This window comes from Hemibagrus wyckioides, linkage group LG17 (genome assembly GCF_019097595.1).
Source record: "Hemibagrus wyckioides isolate EC202008001 linkage group LG17, SWU_Hwy_1.0, whole genome shotgun sequence".
Lineage (NCBI taxonomy): Eukaryota > Metazoa > Chordata > Actinopteri > Siluriformes > Bagridae > Hemibagrus > Hemibagrus wyckioides.
In genome coordinates, this window is record NC_080726.1 from 19,903,250 (window position 1) to 19,928,576 (window position 25,327).

Below are 25,327 nucleotides of genomic sequence, written 5' to 3' on the forward strand. Positions count from 1 at the left end.
ACAGTACAGTATAGAATCTAATTTGCAGACTCACTGGAGCATGTTAATCACTTCCCACGACTCCTGTGTTAATAAAAACCTCCTCACTGGACGTCTCCTGTGCACACGTTTGTGCTATCTTTTTTAATAAGAACAAAATGACTTTGCAGTCCACCAGAATGTGTTGGAGATGCAGTGAGTGTTTTTTTTTTAACAAGAAATGACAGTTGTGGGTCATTTGGGCTACATTTCAGTATGATGACACAGGTGACACTGAAGTTTTGTTATTTATCTGTGGAAATCATTTCAGCTGTTATTTGTGTATAGTAAAATATTGTAGATATTTTTTGGACTGTCATTCTAGTCGTTGATGATGACACAGTTGACACCAAAGTTGCAGGTATGTTTATTATCTCTAGAACTCTGTTCCCCCATTTTTCCCCCAGTTACTGAGTAACACAAATGACACTGAAGTTACAGTTTTGTTATTTATATTTTTAAAGTCCTGCCTGCTTTTTTTTGTGCATAAATGTGCTCTTTATAGAGTTTCACTAGTTCTTTTCACTACCACGGTTGAAGAAAAGTCAGAAAAGAAACTCACCTTAAAAGTGCAGAGCATGTCATTCCAGTTATTAAGGATGATGACACAAATTTACACTGAAGTCATGGCTGTATTTCTCTCTACAAGTCTCTACACTTAGTTAGTTGCAATACCGCTGTTTCTCTTGAAAATATTGTGTAGTGCAGATTTTTCTTTTAATGTCGTTTCAGTAACCCAGAATAATGACACAAATGACTGAAGTTGCAGTTGTGTTAAGTCTTTAGTGTTGTTCTTTGCATTACTGAGGTTTTAATTCATTTGAAAAATTGGTGGAAAATGCAGGTTTCTTTCTGTTTGTTTTTTTTCAGTTACTGAATATGATGACAAAAATGACACTGCAGTGATCATTGTGGCAAGTTGAGGTATGCAGTCATCCATACTTATTTGTCTATAAAAGTGCTCACTTTAGTTTTTCAAATTGTGAAACTAAAAAGAAATTGTGTTAAAAGTGCAAATTTTTGTGGTCATTCCAGTTCCAGGGTATGATGACACAAATGACACTAAAGTTGTGGTTTTGTTATTTATCATGCGTACGCTAAATTGCTCACTTTAGTGTTCCACATTGTGGTTTGCACTAGAGTGATTTTAATTAGCTTAAAAATTGGTGTAAAGTGGTGCAGATTTTTTTCCCGTCATTCCAGTTACCGAGTATGATGAAGTTTGATGACACTGAAGTTGCAGTTTTGCTATTTTCTCTACAATCTTCTGCAACAATCTTATGACTATAGTGGTTTATTAAACTGAAAAAAATAAAAATGACGCAAATGACACTTTCTATGTTTCTCTGATTTTACACCAGTCAACCCGAGTACTTTTGACCTTTCTGGAGCCTGAAAGTTGACTCTACTACTGCGTACCGAGCACGGTGAGGCCGATGACGCCGATGTTTCTCCCCCCGCGGTCGGGCAGGTTGTTGACGAGGCACTGGTACGTCCCCGTGTCTGCCAGCTGTGTGTTGTTGATGAAGATGGAGGCACTGGTGCTGGGCATCGTGGCCACAAAACCCACACGATTGTTCATACGGTTAGCGAGGCTGAAGACCTGACCGCCCTGATAAATAATCACCTACAGAAAGGCAAGAGAGGGAGGGAGAGAGAGAGAGAGAGAGAGAAAGAGAGAGATTATTACATACAAAAAGGCAGGAACATTTCAGGATCACATGATTTGATTTGATTTTATACTGATGCACTGAGCTACAATGTAATCATGACTCTGTGCTGATTTTTTTTAAAAAAATTTTAATATCTTACAAGATGATTTTTCTTCTCCTGTGACTACATTTTAAAATATATTATAATCATTTTCATACATCAGGAAAACAATGTTTGTCACTTTAAGATGTCAGAATGAATATCTGATGTACATTTGCTATGGTTGTTTTGTTTAAATAGACCCAAGCTTATTGAAATATACACTTTATTTTCCTATGTTGCAAAAAATACATAATAAATATATGTTTCCAAGGCATTTAAAAAAAAAATCCTAAAAACAGCTTTAATAAACAATAATAATAAAATTTCAATATTTAAAAACAAAAAATATTTATAACAATTTGTTTATTTAAAAAAAAAAAAAAAAAAAAAATATATATAAATATATATATATATATATATATATATATATATATATATATATATATATATATATATATATATATATATTTTTTTTTTTTTTTTTTAATTATTTGTTTATATGTAATAAATGCATAAATAAGGCTACACTGAAATATTCAATTCCCAACAGTGACATTAAATCATTCACACAGGAAGGCTGAATACAAAAGTCATTTCATATGCTCACTACATAGGGTATAAATGCATCATGGACCCTACATAGTGCACTACAACACCTTTACATCTCCATGTCTACGCTAAACCACAGAGCTATTGAATTCAGAATTCTGATCAGAAAATGTTGATGAATTTTCTAGAGCAGCAGCTCTGACAGTAGCGCAGGTTATGTTTAATGCGCTAGTTCTAATACCTGATCGTTTCTATAGCAACAGCTAATTCGCAGACTCTGCTTCATCACAGCACACTGCCACTGATTATTTTCCTGCAACAGCATGGCACATCTTTTACATATTTAATTAAAAAGATTTAGACAGAATTTTGAATCTGAAAGTGAATACACACACACACGTAATATTTAACATCACATCAAAGACTGTAAACCTTCAAAATGGTCAGTGCACTACTGTGTGGGTGTGATCACAGGACACACACACACACACTCCATCATGCTTAATATTACATTCAGATTTTTTGGAAAACACATCAAAGTCTGTGAACCTTCAATGCACTGTGTGTGAGTGTGGGCATGATGATCAGAGGACACACGAACACACAAACACACACAAGGACTACAACAGAAGAGGTCAGGTTAAAGAACAAGTGGAATATTAAGGAGGTTCTTCAAAAGAAGATCATGTGAGGAACACACACACACACACACACACCAGTTTAGTGATGCTTTTCAACTACATGCAAATTTCTCTGACATGGTTTGGTTTGATGTGTGTTCTTTCTCTCTCTCTCTCTCTCTCTCTCTCTCTCACACACACACACACAAACACACACACACACATTCTGTAATGTTTAAATGCTTGTAAATTGTGGTGTCATGGTTTCCACAAACTGTGCATGCAAAATTCCACTGCCACACACACACACAGTTAAACCATGTGTGAGTTGTGGTGCATTTTTTCCCTCAGAGTGCTGGGCTTTTGTCCTCTTATGCACAGATGAATAAGCAGCACTTCAGCTGTGATGAGTGTGTGTGTGTGTGTGTGTGTGAGAGAGAGAGAGAGAGAGAGGGAGAAGAAAGAAAAGAAAGAAACAGCACATGAACAAGAGGCATACAGGAACACAGGAGAGCCTCTCACTCACACACACACACACACACACACAGTTTGTCACAGTAATTTCTCCAGTGGGATTTTTCACTTGTATCTCTGTACTAATGCTGCATTCAAGTGCTTTATGAAAATGAAAATGAACCACTCCTCTGTGGTTGTGTGTGTGTGTATATATGTGTTGCCAGTCTCATGCACCTGCTTTAAGACTAGCATTCAGCCCAAGACCACAAACCAGTGATAATTACATCCCTCTGCATTTTCCAGTTTTTCAGGTTAAATTTTAAGCAAAATATTTTTTCAGGGGTTTTTTTTTTTGTTTTTTTTTTAAAAAAAAAAACTATTTTCAGCTTATTAAGATGTTTCATTATTTAAAGCATATTAAAGTGTTTATTAAAGCTGTTTTAAGGAATTTATTTTTTTTAAATAAATAAAATAAATAAATAATTTTTTGTTTTTAAATATTTAAATCTTATTAAACAGTTTTTATGAATTTATTTTTTTAATTTTACCATGAAAACACTGACTATGGTTGAAACGTAATATACATTTTTTTCAAAATCGCATAAAAAAAATTGTATCTATCATATGACAACTAGTTTTCCTTAAATGCCAACATTTTAATATGTAGTCCACAAATAAAAATGGCTGTTATTAATATTAGAGTAAACCAAAATCAGAGAGGTCAGAGGTTCAAGGTCACAGGAGCAGTACACAGAAGTTAGACCGCTGCTACGTGGCCTTCCTCCTGAGCTAATCCTGAGCTGTTTAGCAACATGCCAAGAGCGAGCGAGGAACTGAACTCCACTCTCGCTAATTAGCTGCGCTTCATTGTTAAGAAGGAGCGCTCATTAGTGACAGCGAGCGAGCCGAAAGCCTGCGGACGTCTCCGTCTCTGCCGGGTCGAGTCGAGCCCCCCTCAGGGACGGTAATGAAGATATTTAGGTAATTATAGAGCTGTTTGGGCAAGGCAATAAGGAGCGTAGACACGCTCAGCCATAAAAGTCCTGCAATTACTTTCAGCAGGGTTTTACTGCACATTGGAGGAGAGTCAGAGTCCCACTTTCAGCTAATCTGATAACTGTGAAGAAAACATACTTTTCACAAGCATTTAAAACACATCCATCTTTTACATAGAGAAATGTCTTTACAGAAAACAACAGAAAATAATGTCTACCAGTCAATATGGGGACTTTTTAAAGATTTTACTTTGTACAGATTTTAAAGCTAAATACCTGTAAATGTATCTTACAAAACTGTCTAATTAAAGCTTACAAAAAAGATGTAATTAGTTAAAATATCCTACTTTAAATGTCTTCCCAGATGTCTGGCCTGATGGCTAAGCTGCTTTTGGTTCAACAAATTTGGAATTTCAAAAATATTCACATGAATAATATTTCAATTAAAGAAATATTTAAAAACATCAGCTAGCTTAAAAATCTGGAAATCCTTTTTGAATGATTTTTTAGCAAAATTAATATTACACAAAAGTCTGGTGATTGCTTTAAAAGAAGAAGATTTTTTATCACTACATGTACATTACAGCACAGTGAAATTCTTTTCTTTTCATATCAAAACTGAGGAAGTTGGGGTCAGAGAGCAGTGGGAGCTATGATACAGTGTCCCTGGAGCAGAGAGGGTTAAGGACCTTGCTCAGGGGCCCAACAGCTTGGTGGTTCTGTGGCTTGAGCCCAAACCTTCTGATCAACAAGCTAGAATTAAATTTTTGTGTAATTAATATACACTACTCACAAAAAGTTAAGGATATTTGGCTTTCGGGTGAAATTTCAGGATGCACCTAAAATGCCCTATAACCTTTACAGGTGAACTTAATTTAACCTTCTCTACACTTTTGAATGCACATGTCCAACTGTTCAGTGTTTCAGTACTTTTTGCATAACTTGCTGTTCTCTAACAAGGTGCTTAACAGCAAAATTCATAACTGGTGTTTGATCCATGAATCGACCAATACATTTTCTGGTTCAATTAGAATTGGTATTTAAACAGTCCTCTTCATCATGCTGTTCACATTTTGACATCATGAGACCAAGACCACACCTAACAATTGATCAACGAGGCTTCAAACAGGATGTTCTCAGAGGGAAGTGGCCACTGATCTTAGAGTGTCACAGACTGTCATCAGCAGATTGCGACAGAGATACAGAGAGACTGGAAGAGTCACAGAAAGGCATAGAAGTGGACGTTCTTTGGCCACATCCCACGTTCATGACTGCTTCATTGTGAACAGTGCCCTGTGGAACCGGATGATGAATGCCACTCAACTCCAGGCACATTTAAGGGAGGTGAGAGGCACCCAAGTGTCACATCAGACAATTGAAACCGTTTACATCAGTGTGGTCTGCGTGCTAGACGACCTGCAGAGGTACCTGACCACACCACCAGGCACAGGCGTCATCGTCTTGCATGGGCCAGGGAGCATTTATGCTGGATGAGGGGCCAGTGGGCCTCAGTGCTGTTCTCTGATGAAAGTCGATTCATGTTGAGCAGAAATGATGGCCGCCAACGATGTTGGAGACGTCAAGGAGAGCACTATGCACCAGCCACTGTTGTCACCAGACGAGCCTTTGGTAGTGGTGGTGTTACAGTCTGGGTAGGTGTGTCTACTCAATACAGAACTGCCATACATCTTGTGAATGGTACAACATCATTAATCCAGTCATTGTGCCCCTGCATGAACAACACAGGCCTAATTTCATCTTCATGGATGACAATGCTCCAGCTCATCCCTCGTCGCATCATTAGGGAACGGCTGCTGGAGGCTGGGGTATCTCAAATGGAGTGGCCTGCACTTTCTCCAGACCTGAATCCCATAGAAAACCTATAGGATCAGCTGAGTTGCCGTGTAGAGGCTCGTAAGCCTGCATCCCAGAACCTCAATAACCTGAGGGCCGCCCTTCAAGAAGAGTGGAATGCCATGCCTCAGCAGACAATAAGTCGACTCGTGAACAGCATGAGACGTCGTTGTCAAGCTGTAACTGATGGTCAAGGGCACATGACAAATTATTGAGACACTGACATTTTTTGTTGTGGTATACCCACCACTGTTGTTGGCTTTTGTTTCAATAAATTGTTTGAGATGAGGAAATCACCATTGCATGCTTCTACTTAAATGCTCTACTTTCATGATATCACTGTAGCGAGAACTTTACATTTACATTTTCCATAAATTTTACCCAAAAGCCAAATATCATTAACTTTTTGTGAGTAGTGTATGTGTGATTGCTTAAAGTTTCTAATGAAAATCAATTGTAAACATAAGAAATCAGAATAAACATAAACGTAAGAAATCAGCCTAAATATAAACGTAAGACATCAGACTAAACAAAAATGTAGGAAACATACATATGAGAAATCGGACTAAATGTAACTGCAAAAAATCAGACTAAAGAGAGAAATCTGACAAAATGTAAATGTAAAAACCAGACTAAACATAAACATAAGAAATCACACTAAACATAAACATAAGAAATCAGACTAAACATAAACATGAGAAATCAGACTAAACAGACATGTAAGCAATCAGACTAAACATAAATGAAAGAAATCAGACTAAACCTAAGCATTCAGACTAAACGTAAACGTAAGAAATCAGATTAAATGTAAATGTAGGAAATCAGACTAAACATAAACAAAAGAAATCAGACTAAATATAAGAAATCAGACTAAACATAAACATAAAAATCAGACTAAACATAAATATGAGAAATCAGACTAAATATAAATATAAGACATGAGACAAAACAAAAATGTAGCAAACATAAATATGAGAGATCAGACTAAATGTAACTGCAAAAAATCAGGCTAAGTATAAACATGACAAATCAGACAAAACATAAATGTAAAAAATCAGGCTAAGTGTAAACAAACACTGTTTAGAAGTTACATGAGGGTTACACATGTTGGGGGCGGAGTTTGTCTGAAACTTTGTATAAATACATTCAGAAACACCAATCCATTCATCATATAGTTCCTTTAAAGAACATGAAAAGCTGACACATCTCCTCTTCGGACGCATGTCTGATCTTGAGGATAAATCTCGATTTTCTGGATAAAATGATGAACAGTGGTGTAATGTAACGAAGTAAAATTACTTATAGTACTTAAGAATTTTTTGAGAGTTTTTGTACTTTACTTAAGTTTTTATATTTCTGTCAACTTTTACTTTACTACTTTTTTTAAACAAATTCTATACTTTTACTCCGATACATTTTCTGTTCAGCATTTTCATTACTTACTACAAAAAAAACCTGCATCCAAATTTGCGGTAAAGGAAGTTTGTGGTTAGTGATGACTAAGCTATGTCCATACGTAGCCGGGTAATTTTTAAAAGCGTTTTTTTTTTATTCTATCCACATGACCTACGTGTTAAAAACGTCCTGTTAAGTGTTGTCAGGAGCATGCCTAGCCAATCAGAAGCCTAGACAAAACTTTATTACCGGTTCCGGTAGTTTAACAACAATGGTGCATCGCGGGAAACATTGTAGAATGTAGCAGTCCGACAGGGTCTCGTCCAAAACCGCCATCGCTGTGTGCGTTGTCGTTGTTTTTATGTAACAGCAGTGAGCTTCGTATTACATTCTGGTCCCTCTGTTCATGAACGTAATGTGTGAGTACCTGCGCGTGTATGTGCACGCATGTAAAACGTCCAGTAAGCAACGTTAACACACTCACTAGTTTAACATAAGTCTGCTATTGCACAAAATATCTTCATAAACAAAGCTGACGTCAAACCAAGGAGACCGGCACACAGACAATGACGTCAATTCGTCAAAATCTCTGTTTCCTCTGTCCACACAACACCACTGAAAACGGAGTTTTGGAAAATCTTCACATCGGAAGGAGTTTTCCAAAAGCTTCGTTTTCAGTGACCTCAAACTGCATTAGCATGTGGACGAAAGGTCAAAACGCAGAGAAAAATCTCCCTTTTTAAAAATCCCCAGCTATTTGTGGACATGGTCTTAGTTACAAGTGCACATGTATGGAAACACTGATACTGTACAGTTCATTACAATACAGTTCACTAAGTTCTAAAGGCCTCTTCTTTCTTTCATGCAAGTCTTATTTTTGGTGGTACACTTACTGAGAAGTTTAAGAAAGAAAGCAATACAGAATAAAATTCATAATTCTCTAAATTATTACAGTCTTGCTTTTTTTTTTTTTTACTTTCCATACTTGAATACTTTCATGAAAATACTACTTTTGATACTTAAGTACAGTTTATTTCAGATACTTTAAGACTTTTACTCAAGTAGAATTATAATGGTTGACTTTAACTTTTACTTGAGTCATTTTCTAACAAAATACCTGTACTTTTACTCAAGTGTGCCTTTTGGGTACTTTATACAACACTGATAATGAATGAAGTTAGACTTTCTCTGCACACACAGTGGAGTGCTGGGTCAGCTTGTCCTTCACATGATTTCATTACATCAAATGAACACAAACACTGACACTAGTTCATTTATTCAACAATTGAAAACACAATTTTATTTTGATTATTATTATTATTATTATTATTATTATTATTATTATTATTATTATTATTTCACAGACTTGATTTCGTAGCTTGTGATATCTTTAAGTTATATTTTTAAAATAACAAGATGCGCTGGATCAAGTGCTATCTATTCTATATGCTGCTGAATATGGGGTGTGGAAGTCTTTTTTTTTTTCAATTTAGCCAGTGATTAATGTGATAATTACAACTGGGACTATTCCTACAGTTATATTTTCATGATATATAAGACTCTTAATAGATTTAGATCTTTTCATTCATATATCATTCATCTTTTTGCTTATTTAAGACTAGAGTTTGTGAGGTGAACAATGTTGTAAGACAGATGGTTTTTACTCAAGAAATATCTGGCAACCTCATAGATGTGACCTACATGTATTTGAACATGGAGCCCAGTATGTGTGGGAATACGATGACTCTGAATACGAGGAACTTTCCCTGTAAATATTGACATAACATTTGGTCAGTGAAGTTCAACAAATGAGAAGTGAGATGCTGCTCTGAGAGTTTAGCACTCTCAATTCGGATCAGATGTGAAAAAAAAAAATCTAATTTCATTGTGTGTGTGTGTGTGTGTGTGTGTGTGTGCACGCAGACAGAGCCTTAAGGCCACAAGGATGTCAGTGAGATTAAACACTGAGAAACCTGGCACAGCCTCGGAGAATAAACAAATAATTAGTGCTGTTGGACTCGTGCACAGGAAAAATGATACCTCAAGAAATTTGTCTTGTCCTCGTGTCTGATTCATTGCGAGGTGTTTTGTGAATGCCGGACAGGTGGGATAATTAGATTTTTTTTCTCATTTGTGCTTTTTCATGAATGTCATCATCTCTTAAATCGGATTGTTCATATGCATAAATGTGTGTGTGTTCCGTGGAACAGCTGCGCTAATTAGTGCAGAAGATCGCTATGTTATGTGCTTGGAGTTAAAAAGAGACAGAGGGAGGCATGGGTGTGCGTGTGTGTATGTGCATGTGTGCGTGTGTGTATGTGCATGTGTGTGTGTGTAGCCATGTATAAAAGCGAATCAAACATGCTCTCGCTCTTTTTTTTTTTTTTTAAAAGCAGCCAGCTGGCACGACACTGACTCGAACCTCAGCAGTGCAGCTGCAAATCACAGGTTTATTAATGTGCTCCCTTTCATGCGTTATCGTTGCTATAGTAACGGCTCATTCACAGGGATTTTTAGGGCGGATGCTGCACTAAAAATAAACTGATTAAGAAAAAAAAAATGTATAGTCATCTCGGTGGTGAAGTTTTCGCCTGGGTAAGGAGATGTTTATGTAACGTTTTTTGGAAGGAGTCTCCAGTAGGAGCACTTTGTTTACATGTTTTTTGGTCGCTAGAGGCTAGTGAGGGAACAACCTCCCTGTTTATAGCCTCGAGAATGTAAGTGACATCAGGAAATACACACATCTTCACAGAGCATCAAATGTAAATATAAATAGATTTTAAAAAGTTCATTGCGTTGTGCTTTAATAAATTAATTTTTATAATAATTGACAAATTGCTGTAGTGGAAGAGGAATAAAACGCTTTGTCATGGTCACCATGGTAACTTGCAGGACTGGATTTATTCCAATTAAGCAAGATTCAGTCAGTTTTATCTATTCTGTACAGTCTATTGTGCATTTGTTTAGAGTTCAACCTTCAGCTGCTGTTAAATACAGCTGGTGCAAAAGTTTGTGTTGATTTTAATTGAAAACTATAATATGTAGCGGTATTTTTTATTAGCTCTACAAAAAAATAAATAAACTAAAACTTGGGAGTGTCTGGGAACATGACAGCAATCAAACACATGAATTAACTTTGATAAAAATGATCAAAAAGTCATCACAGTGACACGTTTAACACGTTTAAAATGAAGTGAATGTTTGTGTTTGTGTTTCTTTCTTTTTTTTTGGATTATAATATAAAACTTTTCAGCATCACGTTTTAAAATATAATACATTTTCAGCATCACGAGGCATAGTTTGTTACCTGCTCGGGTTGGTTGGCGTTAGCCAGTGGTGTCACCATCCAGATGATGTACAGGTTGTTGAGAGCGGCGCTGGTGGTGAAAGTGCAGGGCAAGATGGCTGCCTGACCTCTGGCTACCTGTACGCTGCTCTGACTGACCGTCACCTCCAGCGAGCGCACACACACTGCAGGATGAACACACACACACAGTTAACCACATTAGTGGAGGAATCTGGCTAGCATTACATGCGGTCTGTCCTCATCCATCCATCCATTTGCTCAATCTTTCATCCACCGCTTGGCTTTGGTTGAATTCCATCTGCGGATGAATTTATTCATCTCATCTTACTCATCCTTTTCTAATCTAAGGCTCAAACCAAAAAGATCATCATAAACTCTTTTAGAGAACACTTTGAACATTTGAGGATTATTTGGTTGAACCTTTAAGACTTCTGTATAGAACCTTAGAACAGAGTGGTTTTTTCGGGGGAGGAGCTAAAACGCCTTCATTATCCAAAGAACCATTTAAAAAAAAGTTTCTCAAATGAGTGTGTGCATTATCTGGTATAACAGAACCCATATTTTTCCAGTAAACCCTTCTTACTATCTAGAACCTGTCAGGTGTTTAACATTTAGATATCGTGATACTAAGAACTAGGGTCACGAGTTTAATTGAGGTTCTTGAGACATGCTTTAGGATTCATAAACACTTTTTACCAGTACAATAATGTTCCCTTCTGCCCACTGAATGGAAACCAACTTATCAGACATTTTCAATCAGTATAAACAAATTATATTCTGGCTGTGAGTCTGATACAAAATGGGTCAGGATGATTTAGTGTGAGACGTGTGTTTTTACACAGAATTTTAGCAGTTGAAGATAGAGTTTTAGAGGCTTGGACTTTTAGAGGCTTGAACTTGGAGCATCTCAGAGATCAGAAACGGGTTTGATATCATCATTTACTTTGTCAATAAAAACATGTGTGTGGAAAAATTCTGTATTTTTCATTTTTCTTCTATGAATATATCACCCCTCGTTGGCTATGCAAAAATATTTATGAAAAACTACAAAGTCTACTTTCATATGAGCTTCATATTAACCACCACTGTGGAGTGGGACATGACAAAGACATTCAATACTGAACATGGACACAAACAAACAGGAGCCAATTCCATTTTTTTGGGTTCTGGGACAAAGAGTTCATTTGACAATTATTGGTTCTAGACAAATATGAAGAATTATAGTTACTACACTGTGTTAGAAGCATTATTATGGAAATCTTTACAATTTTTGAAGTTTTTTTTTTTAAAAAAAACCTTTGGATGTTCAGGTTCATCTCCTAGAGCTGATGCGTCAGTAATCATCAGAGTGGAAAAAACGTAATCAACAAAACGTAAACAGGGCCTGTTTCCATATCGGCTAAACTTATTAGCCTTTAAATCAGGTTACCTGTTCTGACAAGACGCATGGTTGTCAGGAGTAGTAATTATATCCGGATGTGTCTACAAATCGGACTGATCGTGACTCATCCCTACGCTAACCATGACCTCGTCAGCCGTCTGGCTCGTTAGCAGGTAGCTGGATTGAATTAACTGCAAGCACAATCACATGATAAGCGTCCAGTCAATCATGGAGCAGGAAGTCTCATATCTCTAAGAACAGATTGCCTGTGATTCAGTCCAGGTTCTGCTTTTGTTGTTTTCTTTTCTTTTTTTTTCTTAGCACTTTGGAAACATCACTCAAGCCACGTGTGCCAAATTCATTATTTCCACAAATTGGCAAAGCGTCCGAAAATATGAGCAACTGTCCTTGAGAAAGCCCTTAGTTAGGGATAAGGGAGCACTAAAACACTCGTGGGGATTTTTTTTTTCAACCAGTGGTGCTAAAGTGTAGATTGGACTCAAACCTTTTTATTAACAAGGGAAAATTAGCATTTTTGAAATCAACGTTCATTCTCTTCTGTGAAAAACTGTACTGATGGGAAATGAAGTGGAGCTCTGACTTCATCATTCATCTCATTGTTAGAGCTCTAAACTAGCACTGGGATACTGGGGGTGGTGCTTTTAATAATTGAATAATTACACAAAAGTAACATACACACACACACTAACACAAAGCCTATTTGTGATGGAAATTGGGATGCTTTCAGTGTAAAATAATTGCACCTGAGCTCTTTGTATTGACAAAGTGTCTGAGGAATAACTGTGTGTGTGTGTGTTGTGGGGGATGGGGACAGTTATATGTCTACAAATCAGTGGAGAATATTCACTAACACAGATGTTTGCTCAGATCTGATATTAAATAAACTGAGAAATAAAGGAGGTCTATTATGGGGTGTGTCTAATATTTCTGATGTTTTTTATGTATATAACATGATGGAACAAAAAAAAAGATTATAGCACATTTACAATCAACTGAGAGAGAGAGAATGAAAGAGAGCGAGAGAGTGAGAGAGAGAGACAGAGACAGCGAGAGAGGCAGAGGCAGAGACAGCCAGAAACAGCCAGAAAGAGACTGAGTGAGAGAGAACCAGACAGACAGAAAGAAAGAGGTAGACAGACAAAGTCAGACAGACAGAAACAAAGAAACAGCCAGACAGAAATAGTGAGTGAGAGAGAGGCAGGCAGACAGAGAAAAACAGAGAACCAGACAGACAGAAAGAAAGAGGTAGACAGACAAAGTCAGACAGACAGAAACAAAGAAACAGCCAGACAGAAATAGTGAGTGAGAGAGAGGCAGGCAGACAGAGAAAAACAGAGAAACAGACAGACAGAAAGAGAGAAACAGCCAGAGAGAGAGTGTGAGTGAGCAAGACAGGGAGAGAGAGAGAGAGAGACGGACAGAGGGAGAGTCAGTCAAAGGTCGCTCTCTACTGCTGGCTGTGTTCCAAATCACAGCTCTGGTTTTACTACTGAGAGAACAACAGAGTGTGAGAGAGAGAGGGAGAGAGATTGAGTGAGAATTTGGATTTGCCCCTGTGAGCATTTCAACCTACTGAAACATACAAAAAACAACGGAAATGAAGTGAGGCAGCATTTGATCTATATACCTGGGTGCAAAACTCTGAGGCATAATAACAACCACTATTTTTAATTTCTCACTTTTCAGGTTCTGGTACTGATGTTGTCACTGAGGTGAAGTAGTGAGGTGGTGAGGTGATGAGACCGTGATGAGAGTTTTATCACACACACATTCGCACTCTGCACTTCAATATACAAAATAAGTGTGACTTCTCTTAAATCATACTGTAGCTGTCAGGAAATCACTTTACACCCTTCAATACTGTGTGTGTGTGTGTGGCTGAAGTGTGTGGCTGAAGTGAAGTTATCTGTAAACTCTAATGACACTGAAGACTCCTTCTTTATAAATGTTGAGGTTAATAAACTTCCCCTTTACAGAAAATGTCACTGTTTAGTCATCATTTCGTTGTTTTCTGCTTCTGAGATTTTTGCCTTTAATGGAGTTTTGTGGGCAGGGCTAAATGTAAATGTGCTATCAAGATGATTTTTTATCAACATTCTCCTTGAAAAAATCTTCATTCTATGGAAAAAAAGTGAATAAATGATTAAGAATAAATGTAATATATTATTAAAAGTTAGATAAAAGTGAAAAAAGGATATTATGAAACAGTTAGTGTTTACATTCCATGCAACTGAAACTTTCAGGATGTGATCATGATCATGGAAACGTAAAGTAGTTTTGGTTCCCTGTTATGAGCTCTCAAATAATATAAACTATGCCCACGTTTTGCTAAGTTTCTGCTCTCGATGAAAGAGCCCCCCCCACCAACCCTTACACCCTCCACATTTCAATTCACACACTGTCCAATCACGTTGCATCTCAGTTAAAGCTGTTTCCTTCCTCAGGCTCTGTACTTACTCTGTATTCGCTAAAGACCTATCCTTTTTCATGCTATTAAGATATTTATAGGAGATCTTCGGAAATGTGATGCTAGGTTTCTTTGATGCGCCTGAGCGTGTTCTCTCAAATCCTTGCTATTGGCAGTCTTGCCTCGTTCTCCAGGTGGATTTGGCATCTAACCATGCCACGCTTGGCTGAAGAACCAGATTGCCAGGGTAAAAAAATAAGCTCTTGCCCAGGGCATCTCCACCCCCCCAATTGATATGGAGCCTCCCTCACAGCTTGGTGGATTTTTAGCCAAGAAACAGTGTGATGCTGGATTTTCAGTACTGGGTCTCCCAATACAGGAAGCATCATCATCATCATCATGATCAAAGCACAAGAGATCATTATTTACCTAATACCACTTCCTTTTTTTGCTTCATTGCCTAAGCACCAATGCTTGATCTGCAATTTTTAGCCACAACAACCCAGCAATAAAACTCCTGATGTCCTAGTTCTGTTCAACCGTAACGTACGTTTAGCATCTTCTCCGGACTTCTCTGGAAGTCTTTTACAGTTCCACTGTAAGAGAAAATGTTATCACTCTGCCTGGTTACAGAGCCAAAATAATCAACATCTGAATATTTTAATTCATAATGTGCACTCATGAAAAGCATCACAGCTGAGCTAGGATAATGCTAATCACCTCACACATGTTATTTACAGCTAATTACATAAAATCTGGCATGCTAATCAGATATATGGATCACACTAATGCATTTCTATAGATCAAGGCTATCCATTCGGCGGTTATCATTGTGATTGCACTAAGCAATTATTCCCAGTGATACAAACAAAACCATTTTGCATGTGTGAAAGAAGCTTTACTACACACTGCTTCTGTACATGTTGTTTGAAACTAGCGACAGAAAAGTGAGAGTAGATTTTCAAAAGCAAATGTGACAAGCTCAGAGGAAATGCCACAGAACATACCAGACAAGCCTCCTGACACTTTCAAGGAGCAAAGGTCAAAGGGTGCCGACTTGCCCCTAACCGAGTGAAGGGTATGATTAATGAGGCTCCTCTGTCTCACAGCTATTTTAGGCTTTAACCAGCAGAGGAGGGAGATGAACTGTAACAGGACTATGAATATAAAATCAAGGTGACATAAACACTCTAAATAAATGGACTGGTACTCCTAACAGCATGTTAATTACTGTACACAACAATTCCCATGTATGTGTTCATGGCTAAAAAAAGCTTTTAGATCTCTGATGCTTTAATACTTTTGATTTATTAACCCATCCATCCATTTTCTCTATCACTTGTCCTATACAGCAGCACACAGACTCTGGAGCCCATACCAGGGGCAAAAGATAGGATACACCCTAGTCTGCACACCAGTCCATCGCAGGTCCCAGTTGAAAGTGTAGTGGTTAGCCCGCCTTAGCATGGCACTGAGCTCCTCAGTTCATACCCTGTGCTTGGCTTTAAAATTTAGGGCAGCGGTGGCTCAAATGGTTAAGGGTTGTTGCTTGGAAGGTTTGGGTTCAAGCCCCAGCAACACCATGCTGTCATTGTTGGGCCCTTGAGCAAGGCCCTTAATCCTCTCTGCTCTGGTGCACTGCATCATGGGTGATAACCCTGTACTCTGACCCCAACCTCAATCTATGATAATATATATGTGACAAAAAAAGGCAATGGCACACATGCCAATCAGCATTTGTTTGCCCCCTTGTGTTGTTAAAACTGCTCTGACCAGTTGAGGCATGGACTCCCCAAGATCTCTGTAGGTGTGATGTGGTATCTGCCTCTAAGATGTTAGTCGTAGATCCTCTAACTGTGTGAGATGAGGCTTTTATTGATTGGACTTGTTTAGTTGATCAGATTGAGATTTGAGGACTCTGTAGTCCAAGTCAACACCTTGACCTCTTTGTCTTGTTCCACTAAACATTTCTGAACACTTTTTGTAGTTTGTCAGGGTGCATTATTCTGCTGAAATAGGCCACTGCCATTGGGCAATACTGTTGCCATGAAGGGGTATACTTGGACTGCAACAATGCTAAGGTAGGTGGTACATGTAAAAATAACATCCATATACAGTGGCATGCAAATGTTTTGGTCCAAATTTCTGTTAATGTGAACAGTTAAGCAAGTGGAAGATGAAATGATCTTCAAAAGGTATAAAGTTACAGATTACACATTCCCTTAATATTTTAAACAAAATAATTTTTTTACTTTCATATTTTACATTTTCAAAATAACAGAAAAGGAAAATGGCCTGCAGCAAAAGTTTGAGCACCCTGCATAGTTAGTACCTAGTAGCACCCCCTTTGGCAGGTATCACAGCTTGTAAATGCTTTTTGTAGCCAGCCAAGAGTCTTTCGGTTCTTGTTTTCGCCCATTCTTCCTTACAACAGTCTTCCAGTTCTGTGAGATTCCTAGGCTGTCTTGCACGCACTGCTCTTTTGAGGTCTATCCACAGATTTTCAATGATGTTTAGGTCAGGAGACTGTGAGAGCCATTGCAAAACCTTCAGCTTGCACCTCTTGAGGTAGTCCATTGTGGATTTTGAGGTGTGTTTAGGATAATTATATTATTGTATTATTAGAAGCCATCCTCTTTTCAACTTCAGCTTTTTTACAGATGGTGTTATGTTTGCTTCCAGAATTTAATCCATTCCTCCCTCTACCCGTGAAATGTTCTCCGTGCCATTGGCTGCAATACAACCCCAAAGCATGATCAATCCACTCCCATGCTTAACAGTTGGACTGGTGTTCTTTTCATGAAATTCTGTGCCATTTGTTCTCCAAACATACCTTTGCTCATTGCAGCCATAGAGTTTTATTTTAACCTCATCTGTCCACAGGACTTTTTTCCAAAATGCATTAGGCTTGAGTAAATGTTCTTTTGCAAAATTCAGACACAGGAGAGGTTTCCTTCTGATGACTCTTCCATGAAGGCCATATTTGTGCAGGTGTCGGTGAACAGTTGAACAGTGTACCACAACTCCTTTTGCAGTCAAACAGGGGTTCTGACTTGCTTTTCTAGCAATCCTACGAGCAGTTCTCTCTGATAATTTTCTTGGTCTTCCAGACCATATCTTGACCTCCACTGTTCCTGTTAACTGCCATTTCTTAATTACTTTCCAGACTGAAGAAATTGGTACCTTAAAACACTTTGTTATCTTCTTATAGCCTTCTCCTGCTTTGTGGGTGTCAATCATTTTCAGAGTGCTAGGCAACTGCTTAGAGCTTAACCCATGGCTGCTGATTGTTGGGACAAGGTTAGAGAAGTCTGGGTAGCTTTGAAATTTGCATCACCTGCCCTTTCCTAATAATGTGAACAAGCCATGTGACCCTAACAGGCTAATTAAGGTCTGATACCTTGGTCAAAGTTATCCTAGTCTCCTAGGGTTCCAATTCTTTTGCAGGGTGCTGCTTTCCGTTTTTTGATATTATTAAAATATTGCAAAAGTGTGTTTCATGTTTAGCTTTATGCCTTAACTGTTCACATTAACAGAAATTTTGACCAAGGGTGCCCAAACTTTTGCATGCCACTGTAATTGCCAGGACACAAGGTTTTCCAGCAGAACCCAGACCATCACACAGCCTCCACTTGTTTGTCTTCTTCGCATAGTACATCCTAGTGCCATCTCTTTCCTGGGAAGACCAAACCACATTGCCATTATAGGCACTTTCATTTGTAGATTAGTCAGCATGGGCACTCTGACCGGTCTGCAGCTACAAAGCCCTGTACACAGTAACCTGTGATGATTTGTGTGTTCTGACCCCTTTCCAACAGAGCTAGCGTTTGTGCTACAGTAGCTCTTCATTGAGATCGGACAGGTGGGCTAGCATCATTGAGCCTTCAGCGCCCATGACCCTGTCACTGGTCCAACAGTTGTCCATCCTTGGACCACTTTTGGTAGATACACTGCTGTCTTTTGAGATGCTCTGACCCAATTATCTGGCCATCAAAACTGGCCCTTGTCAAAGCCTCTCAGATTCTTGCCCATTTTTCTTGCTTCTATCACATCAACATTCAGAGCTGACTGTTCACTTGCTGCCTAATAAATTCCACCTCAATTTTTCAGTTTTGTTTTATGGCAAAGCTTTTTAGCTTTGTAAAAAAAAACATATTTTGAAACTCTTTTCAGAGTTCTCAACAGACCCTTTATGGCTTCCCCTCATGAGTCAACCAACGATCCCTTAACTGTTCTAAATTCGAGAGTTGTTTGTAAGACCATATAATAGCGCAAACAAAAAGAACAAGACAGGGAACAGTTCCGTAGAGACTAACCGCTAACCCGACACCACAAGCAGTCCTGAGCTTCTCCATAGTGAGCAGATCGAGGTCAGCTGATGAGCAACGACACGACAGATAAAAGAGTGATTGATCAAGGAGATAGAGTCCCCGAGGGGGTGAAAAGGGGAACGAGTGAGACACGGATACTCAGCGCCGTTAACCGTGCAGCTCGGAATCACTTTCATGATGACCGCAATCATTTATCTCCCTTCACACACACACACCACATAATACAGCAGCTGGAGCGCCTCTTCACACAGCATTGTTTCATTCACAAGGAAGGTGTTAGTGAATTTTCTAGAACAGCAGCTCTGCCAGTGGTGAAGCTGCACATCACAGCATATCATATTAAAGCACTCATTCTAATATGTCATCACTTCTATGTGAAACTGTACATAAAGAGTCCCCAGTGTCAAGTATTGTGTCATCTTCAGGACAGAAGAGTTTCTGCTTGCTTTTTTGCTTAGGTTTCCAGTTTCTATTTTTTTGTCGTACTATTTCTAGATAAAAAAAAGAGACACTGGTAAAGGATTGACCATTTGTAGCTGCTATAGTGTAAGTGAGAACTTATTCCACCTACGTCCCCAAACATTAAACGATAAATAAATTTGAAACAATTTAGATTACAATGTTTTCGAAGAAATAAAAAATTGATTTGTTGACAAACTGCTGCGAGAGGAATCAAACACTCAGGTGTTCTTTTTTAAAAAGATTTTTTTGCGACTTTGTGGTAGTAACATTAACGTGTGTAACACGACACACCACCTTATCACTGATTATTTTCCTTTGTGTCCATTGTGTTATTCCTTATCTAGTAATTTTTTGTATTATTCATTAACATGTACTTCTGCTTAAAGAGATGCAATGATGAATCAGAGAGAGCTCATTTGCATAATTTTATGACATCACCCTGCACACTGCACCAAGGCTAACGAGGAAAAGCTGCTGGTTTTCACTTATCATCTCCGAGATCCTGATTTGTCGTCTTAATAAAGAGATTCATATCCGCGTTAAAAACAAAGGAGTAAATATTCCTGGGTGAAAATGAATTTTCGTTCCCCGTCTCGTCCTTCAGCCGTAATAGTGACCCTCGTAATAAAGCGTAATTGTGATCGATTCAGCACTTTTTCACCTCTTGAGATGTTCCTCATCACAGAGCTGACTTTAATATCCGACCATTACGCTTCATACATATGTATGACCTCGACTTGGATCAGAAGTGTGTTTGGGACGTTTTGAATGAATTATGCTAATTTCCAGTCTTCGGTATTGCTTTCTTTGATATATTCTGTCTGAAGCCTGAGAGAGGGTTATTAGGACATGTTTTTCTGACATGGACAGATAATGGAGGGGGGAGACAGAATATAATTTCATTGCCATGTTCACTACTGACACTGTATCTGAGACAAACAATTGAGCTTTCTCTTAAAAAAATAACCTTTATAATAATACATTTTATTCATTCATGCTTTTGAAAAAACAAAAGTAAAAAAAAAAATTGAAATGTTCTTGAAAATAATTACTATAATTATTATTTACAGCATTATTACTGTTTTCAGCATTATACATGTTTTTTTTTTACTTTGAAATCACAAATTCATCTTAAAAAATGTACACCTCATGTACAAATGTAACCTCTGCCACTTGGAGACTCATTACTTCAACAAATCAACAGCCAATCAGGATCCAGCATCGTATTATAATAACAACAGAGTATGTATAATTTCTTTGTAATTGATGTCTAATTTAATATATTTAGGAATAACATCAGCTCAGTCAAGTGATTTATTACGCTCATCGTTCATCATTTCCAAACAAGCAACATAGTATTCTTACATGTTACTCAGAAAAATAAATAGAACTTGATATGAAATTAAACATTTCTGCTTTTCTTCCTGCTCCATAATACTGACTGAACAAAAATTCTCGAACAAAAGGGAACAGCGTCATGTTGACACTTTTATTTTTAGACCCGTTCCTCCTGGCTCTCAATCACACAAAAAATATATACATATAAAATTTATTTAAAACAAACAAACCAAAAAAAAAACAGCCTTAAGATCCGAACTTGTAGTCATGGAGAAAACGTCAACGATCCTTTTGAGCTTCAGGGATGGAAATAGAATAGCGCACGGAGAACACGAGTCGGGTAATTATGGCATGAATATAGCCATTCTGTGTAGAGTCATGGCTTGGGGCGAGAGAGAGAGCAAGAGAAAGCGCCAGAGAGAGAGAGAGAGAGAGAGAGAGAGTTGGGGAAGAGATGAATAGCTTGTCTGCTTAGGGAGAGCAGGATGGAATGGTATGTAAGCTGGAAAAAGACAAGAAGTGATCTCTTGTGTAGCGTAGAGGAGGATTAAGAGACGTCAGATGATGTAAAATACAAACTGTGAATTTTTTATAGTATAAAAGTATAGGCCAATGTATAGTATAAAAAGTATAAAACATAAAAAAGCATCATGAACTACTGTCACTGTTAATTTTTTATTGTTTTGTTAAGAGCGGCTCTGACCCCACTGCAGCAGATATGTTATATGATACTATATTAAGCTGTAAGTGGACCTCAGTGTATCAGTGTAAACCGAATACCAGAGTATAAACTACACTAATCTATCAACTAATAAAGCAGTGTACAAAACAATAAAGAGTGCAAAAATAAGGATTAAGGTCTAAATCCGGCGTGTGTATGATTTTTAAGCCGGATCATTCCAACTGATCCACGAGGTTGTTCCAGACATGAACAGATTGAGTCTGAATCTCATATAATAAAAATCTGGCTAACTACGAGTCCGAAGTCGATTAGCAAACCTGCGGTAAAAATGGCACAGAGATGAGATGGTGGTGCGAGAGTCAAGTAGGATAGAAAATTAGGTCTGTTCTTTTCCCAGATTGCCTGCTGACATTTCAGGAACCATTTCAAGAACCGTGTGACCATGCCTTTTGTTTTAATCGGCTTGATTATCTGCTGGCTGGCGTGATGCTCCCTGCAGTATCATGTCTCAGGCGTGAGCAGATATGGATGTGTGTGTGTGTGAGGGAGGAAGTGGATTCGTTAGCATGACGCTCCTCAACGCAGCTGCATGATTAATGTGATTCTAAGCAGCTTAGACTTCTCCCATCTGGCTTTAGTGTTTGTAGAATCATGCACAGAGGTCTGTTGACCGCTCCCTCACACACACACACACACACACACACACACACAAATATACAGGGGGCGGAGCATAAGTGAAAGAGGGGCAGGGCCACCAACAATGATAATCCTCTGTAATCTGGTTTTATGGACTATTAAGGCCCCATTATGTATTCTCAGCGGCTTTACAGTGGCAAGACAGCTTGAGAGAGAGAGACAGAGGGAGAGGGAGAAAGAGAGAGAGATAGACAGACAGAGAAAGAGAGAGAAAGAAAGAGAGAGACAGCGGTTCATTAAATGATGCAAATTATGGATGCAAATCAGAAGTTTCATTTTAGTTTCGAAGTGATTCAGAACCGTAAAAGAACTGAACAAGAACATCTCAGATTTAGAACCTGTGACATTTAGAGAATCAGGACTTGATATACTCCAAAACCTAGAAAAAAACTGAACTGCTCTGGGAAGCTCACAACCTCCAAAGAACCTATAAGACTCACAGCCCTTGAAATTCAGGCCTTGCACGATACAAAACATCTGCAAGTTCCGAGAACTAGTGAGAGCAAGAAGGCATCTAAAAGAGAACTGTGTGATATAGAGATTCTAAAATGCTAAAACTCAGTACACGGGAGATTCACAACCTCTATGACTATGGAGATCTGAAATTCAATTCAAAGGAGTACAAAGAAATATCATATATGCAGAATGAGCCTGCAAAATTCAGAGCCTGCAAAACTCAGAACACATGATATTTAAAATCTTGCAAAACAGAGCTCTCCAGATACAGAAACTCAGATCCAAAATTCAGAACCTCAGAGACTCAGAATATCTGAGATTCGTGAACTCAGAAATCTGAGATTTATAGCCGACACACCATAGAACACCAGAAATTTCAGAAACTCAGAACATCTGATATTTAAATACTGAGACTCAAAACTTAAAAAATTCAGAACTTCAAAGATTTAGAACATCTGGGATTCAGAACTTGCAAGATTCTGGACTTTCCCGGTTCAAAAACTCAAAGAAACCACAAAACTCAGAACACCTGATATTCACAACTTGCATAACTCAAAGATCTCAAAGACAACGAAATTTAAAAACATCTCAGATTCAGTACTTGCAAAAAGTCAGGACTTCCCAAGTTCAGAAACTCAGAGACTGAGAAATTCAGAACATCTGAAAATCAGAACTTGCACAACTCAGGACTTGCACAACTTGGATCTAGAAGCCATGTAAAAGATGTGTTTAAGCTGGCAGCACCTCATGCTCAGTCCACATTTTGGCCATACTGGTGATTTTAATGTAACAGATTACAGCATTGTTGCCACCTACTGGCTTGGAGTCTTTGGTCTCATATCGGCTTTGCGTGTTTGTGTGAATAGAACAAAAACAAATCTGTAAACATAAGGACAGAGCCTGAGTTCTCTGTAGATTAACAATACCCATCATGCATCTGCTGGCACCACTGTCCTCTAAAGATCACCGATTTGCCGGGGGTCACCTGATCATGGAGGAAAAAGCGCATTTATTCCGGCTCACTGCTCCCAAGCAGCGCTCATTTTTCTACGAATTTAGTCAAGTGTTCCTGGAAGCCAGGAAGAAAAAAAATCCTTTTAAATGAGCTGGAACATTTCAGTGCAGAGATTTTTGCGAGGCGAGCGGGGGCATTTTGTGATGAACGCCACGATGAGGGCCAGATGACGGAATACCAAGCGTACAATTATCTCCCATTCACTTCTCCTGCTATTAGACTGAGTCAAAGGGGCCTGCACTTGATCTGAATATAACTTCATACTAATGCATTCCGTCAGGACGGGCGGGTTATTCACGGCACAAGAAAAAAGTGATCCCATCTGTGCGAGTGTCTTCCTTTCATACTGTAGCTGCCAGATTTTATTTATTTTTAATCATTTTCACACTAGTACAGTATTCCTGAAATGATTTTTTACACTGGAGACTCCTTCTATAAATGCTGAAAAAATAACTAAAATAACATAAATAATGTGTCCACTTTTGTGTTTCATCCTTTCATAGTGTAGCTACGAGATTTTATTTATTTAGTCATTTTTTGGTAATGTCAGAGTTTCTTACCTTTGTATAGTATTCCAGAAACATTTTATCTCCATAAGTGCGGAAGTGTGGAGGGAAGTCCAGAATTGCGGAAGGAAGAAAGGAAGGAAGGAAGCAAGGAACGAAAGAAAGAAAGCATCCATTTGTGTGATTTATTTTGAGGGGCATCATACTGGAGAATTCCTTAAATTCCATAAATAAATAAACAGTCAATTTGTGCTAGTGTCATCTGTTCATATTGTTGCTAATTTTTTTTTTCAGTCAGTTTCTAACACTAGTACAGTGTTCCAGAAACTTGCCTTCCATAAATATAGAATAAATAAATACATAAATACATAAATACATAAATAAATAAATACATAAATAAATAAATAAATAATTAATGGGTCCATTTTTTTTTGAGTCACAGTATTCCAGATGATTTTTGACAGTGGAGACTCCTAAAAAAAACAAACAAAAAAATATCTCCTTAAAGAAAACTTCACCTTATCAACGATTTCTAACAGAAGATCCTAAAAATTGCTGTGAAGGTGGAAGTATTCTCTATGAATTGAAACTAGATCACAGGTTCATGTTCTATATTTATCTTCCAAAAGTTTTTGCCCTGCTGAATTCTGTTTCTCTAGCCCAAGGTCGGTCCACTGGGAGAACATAGCCAGCGTTTTTCCGTCCTTTGAGGACACGTAAAAAATGCTTCTGATCTAAAAACGGGATTGCTCCTGCAGTTTTCATGCAAGGGCATATGGGGAGGAAAGGGAAGGTGTGTATATATATATATATATATATATATATATATATATATATATATATATATATATATGTGTGTGTGTGTGTGTGTGCATGTTTGTGTACCACTACAGTATTTGCCCAACTCTACTATTTATATCCAGAATTTAAATTTATTGAGATGCTGTTCAGAGCAAAATGTCAAGGTAGCACTTTCACACTCGCAATAATTCTGGAATCGTTTAGGGGGGTGGCTTATGATCACAGATTTGCTCTCACGTGCAAGATTTTCTTCTGAGACGTGTATTAAGTTGTGCAATTCCA

The 25,327-nt window shown here is 38.0% G+C and overlaps 1 protein-coding gene across 1 annotated transcript in view; it reads right to left on the reverse strand.

The window, feature by feature from the left end:
• igsf11 (immunoglobulin superfamily member 11) overlaps nucleotides 1-25,327 on the reverse strand; it is a 77,585-nt gene that overhangs the window by 8,282 nt on the left and 43,976 nt on the right. Inside the window, exons 2-3 of the mRNA XM_058414599.1 lie at nucleotides 10,950-11,113; nucleotides 1,438-1,645 (exon numbers count right to left, since the gene is read on the reverse strand). Coding sequence (XP_058270582.1) covers nucleotides 1,438-1,645; nucleotides 10,950-11,113 — 372 coding nt within the window. The remainder of the gene's footprint in view (nucleotides 1-1,437; nucleotides 1,646-10,949; nucleotides 11,114-25,327) is intronic.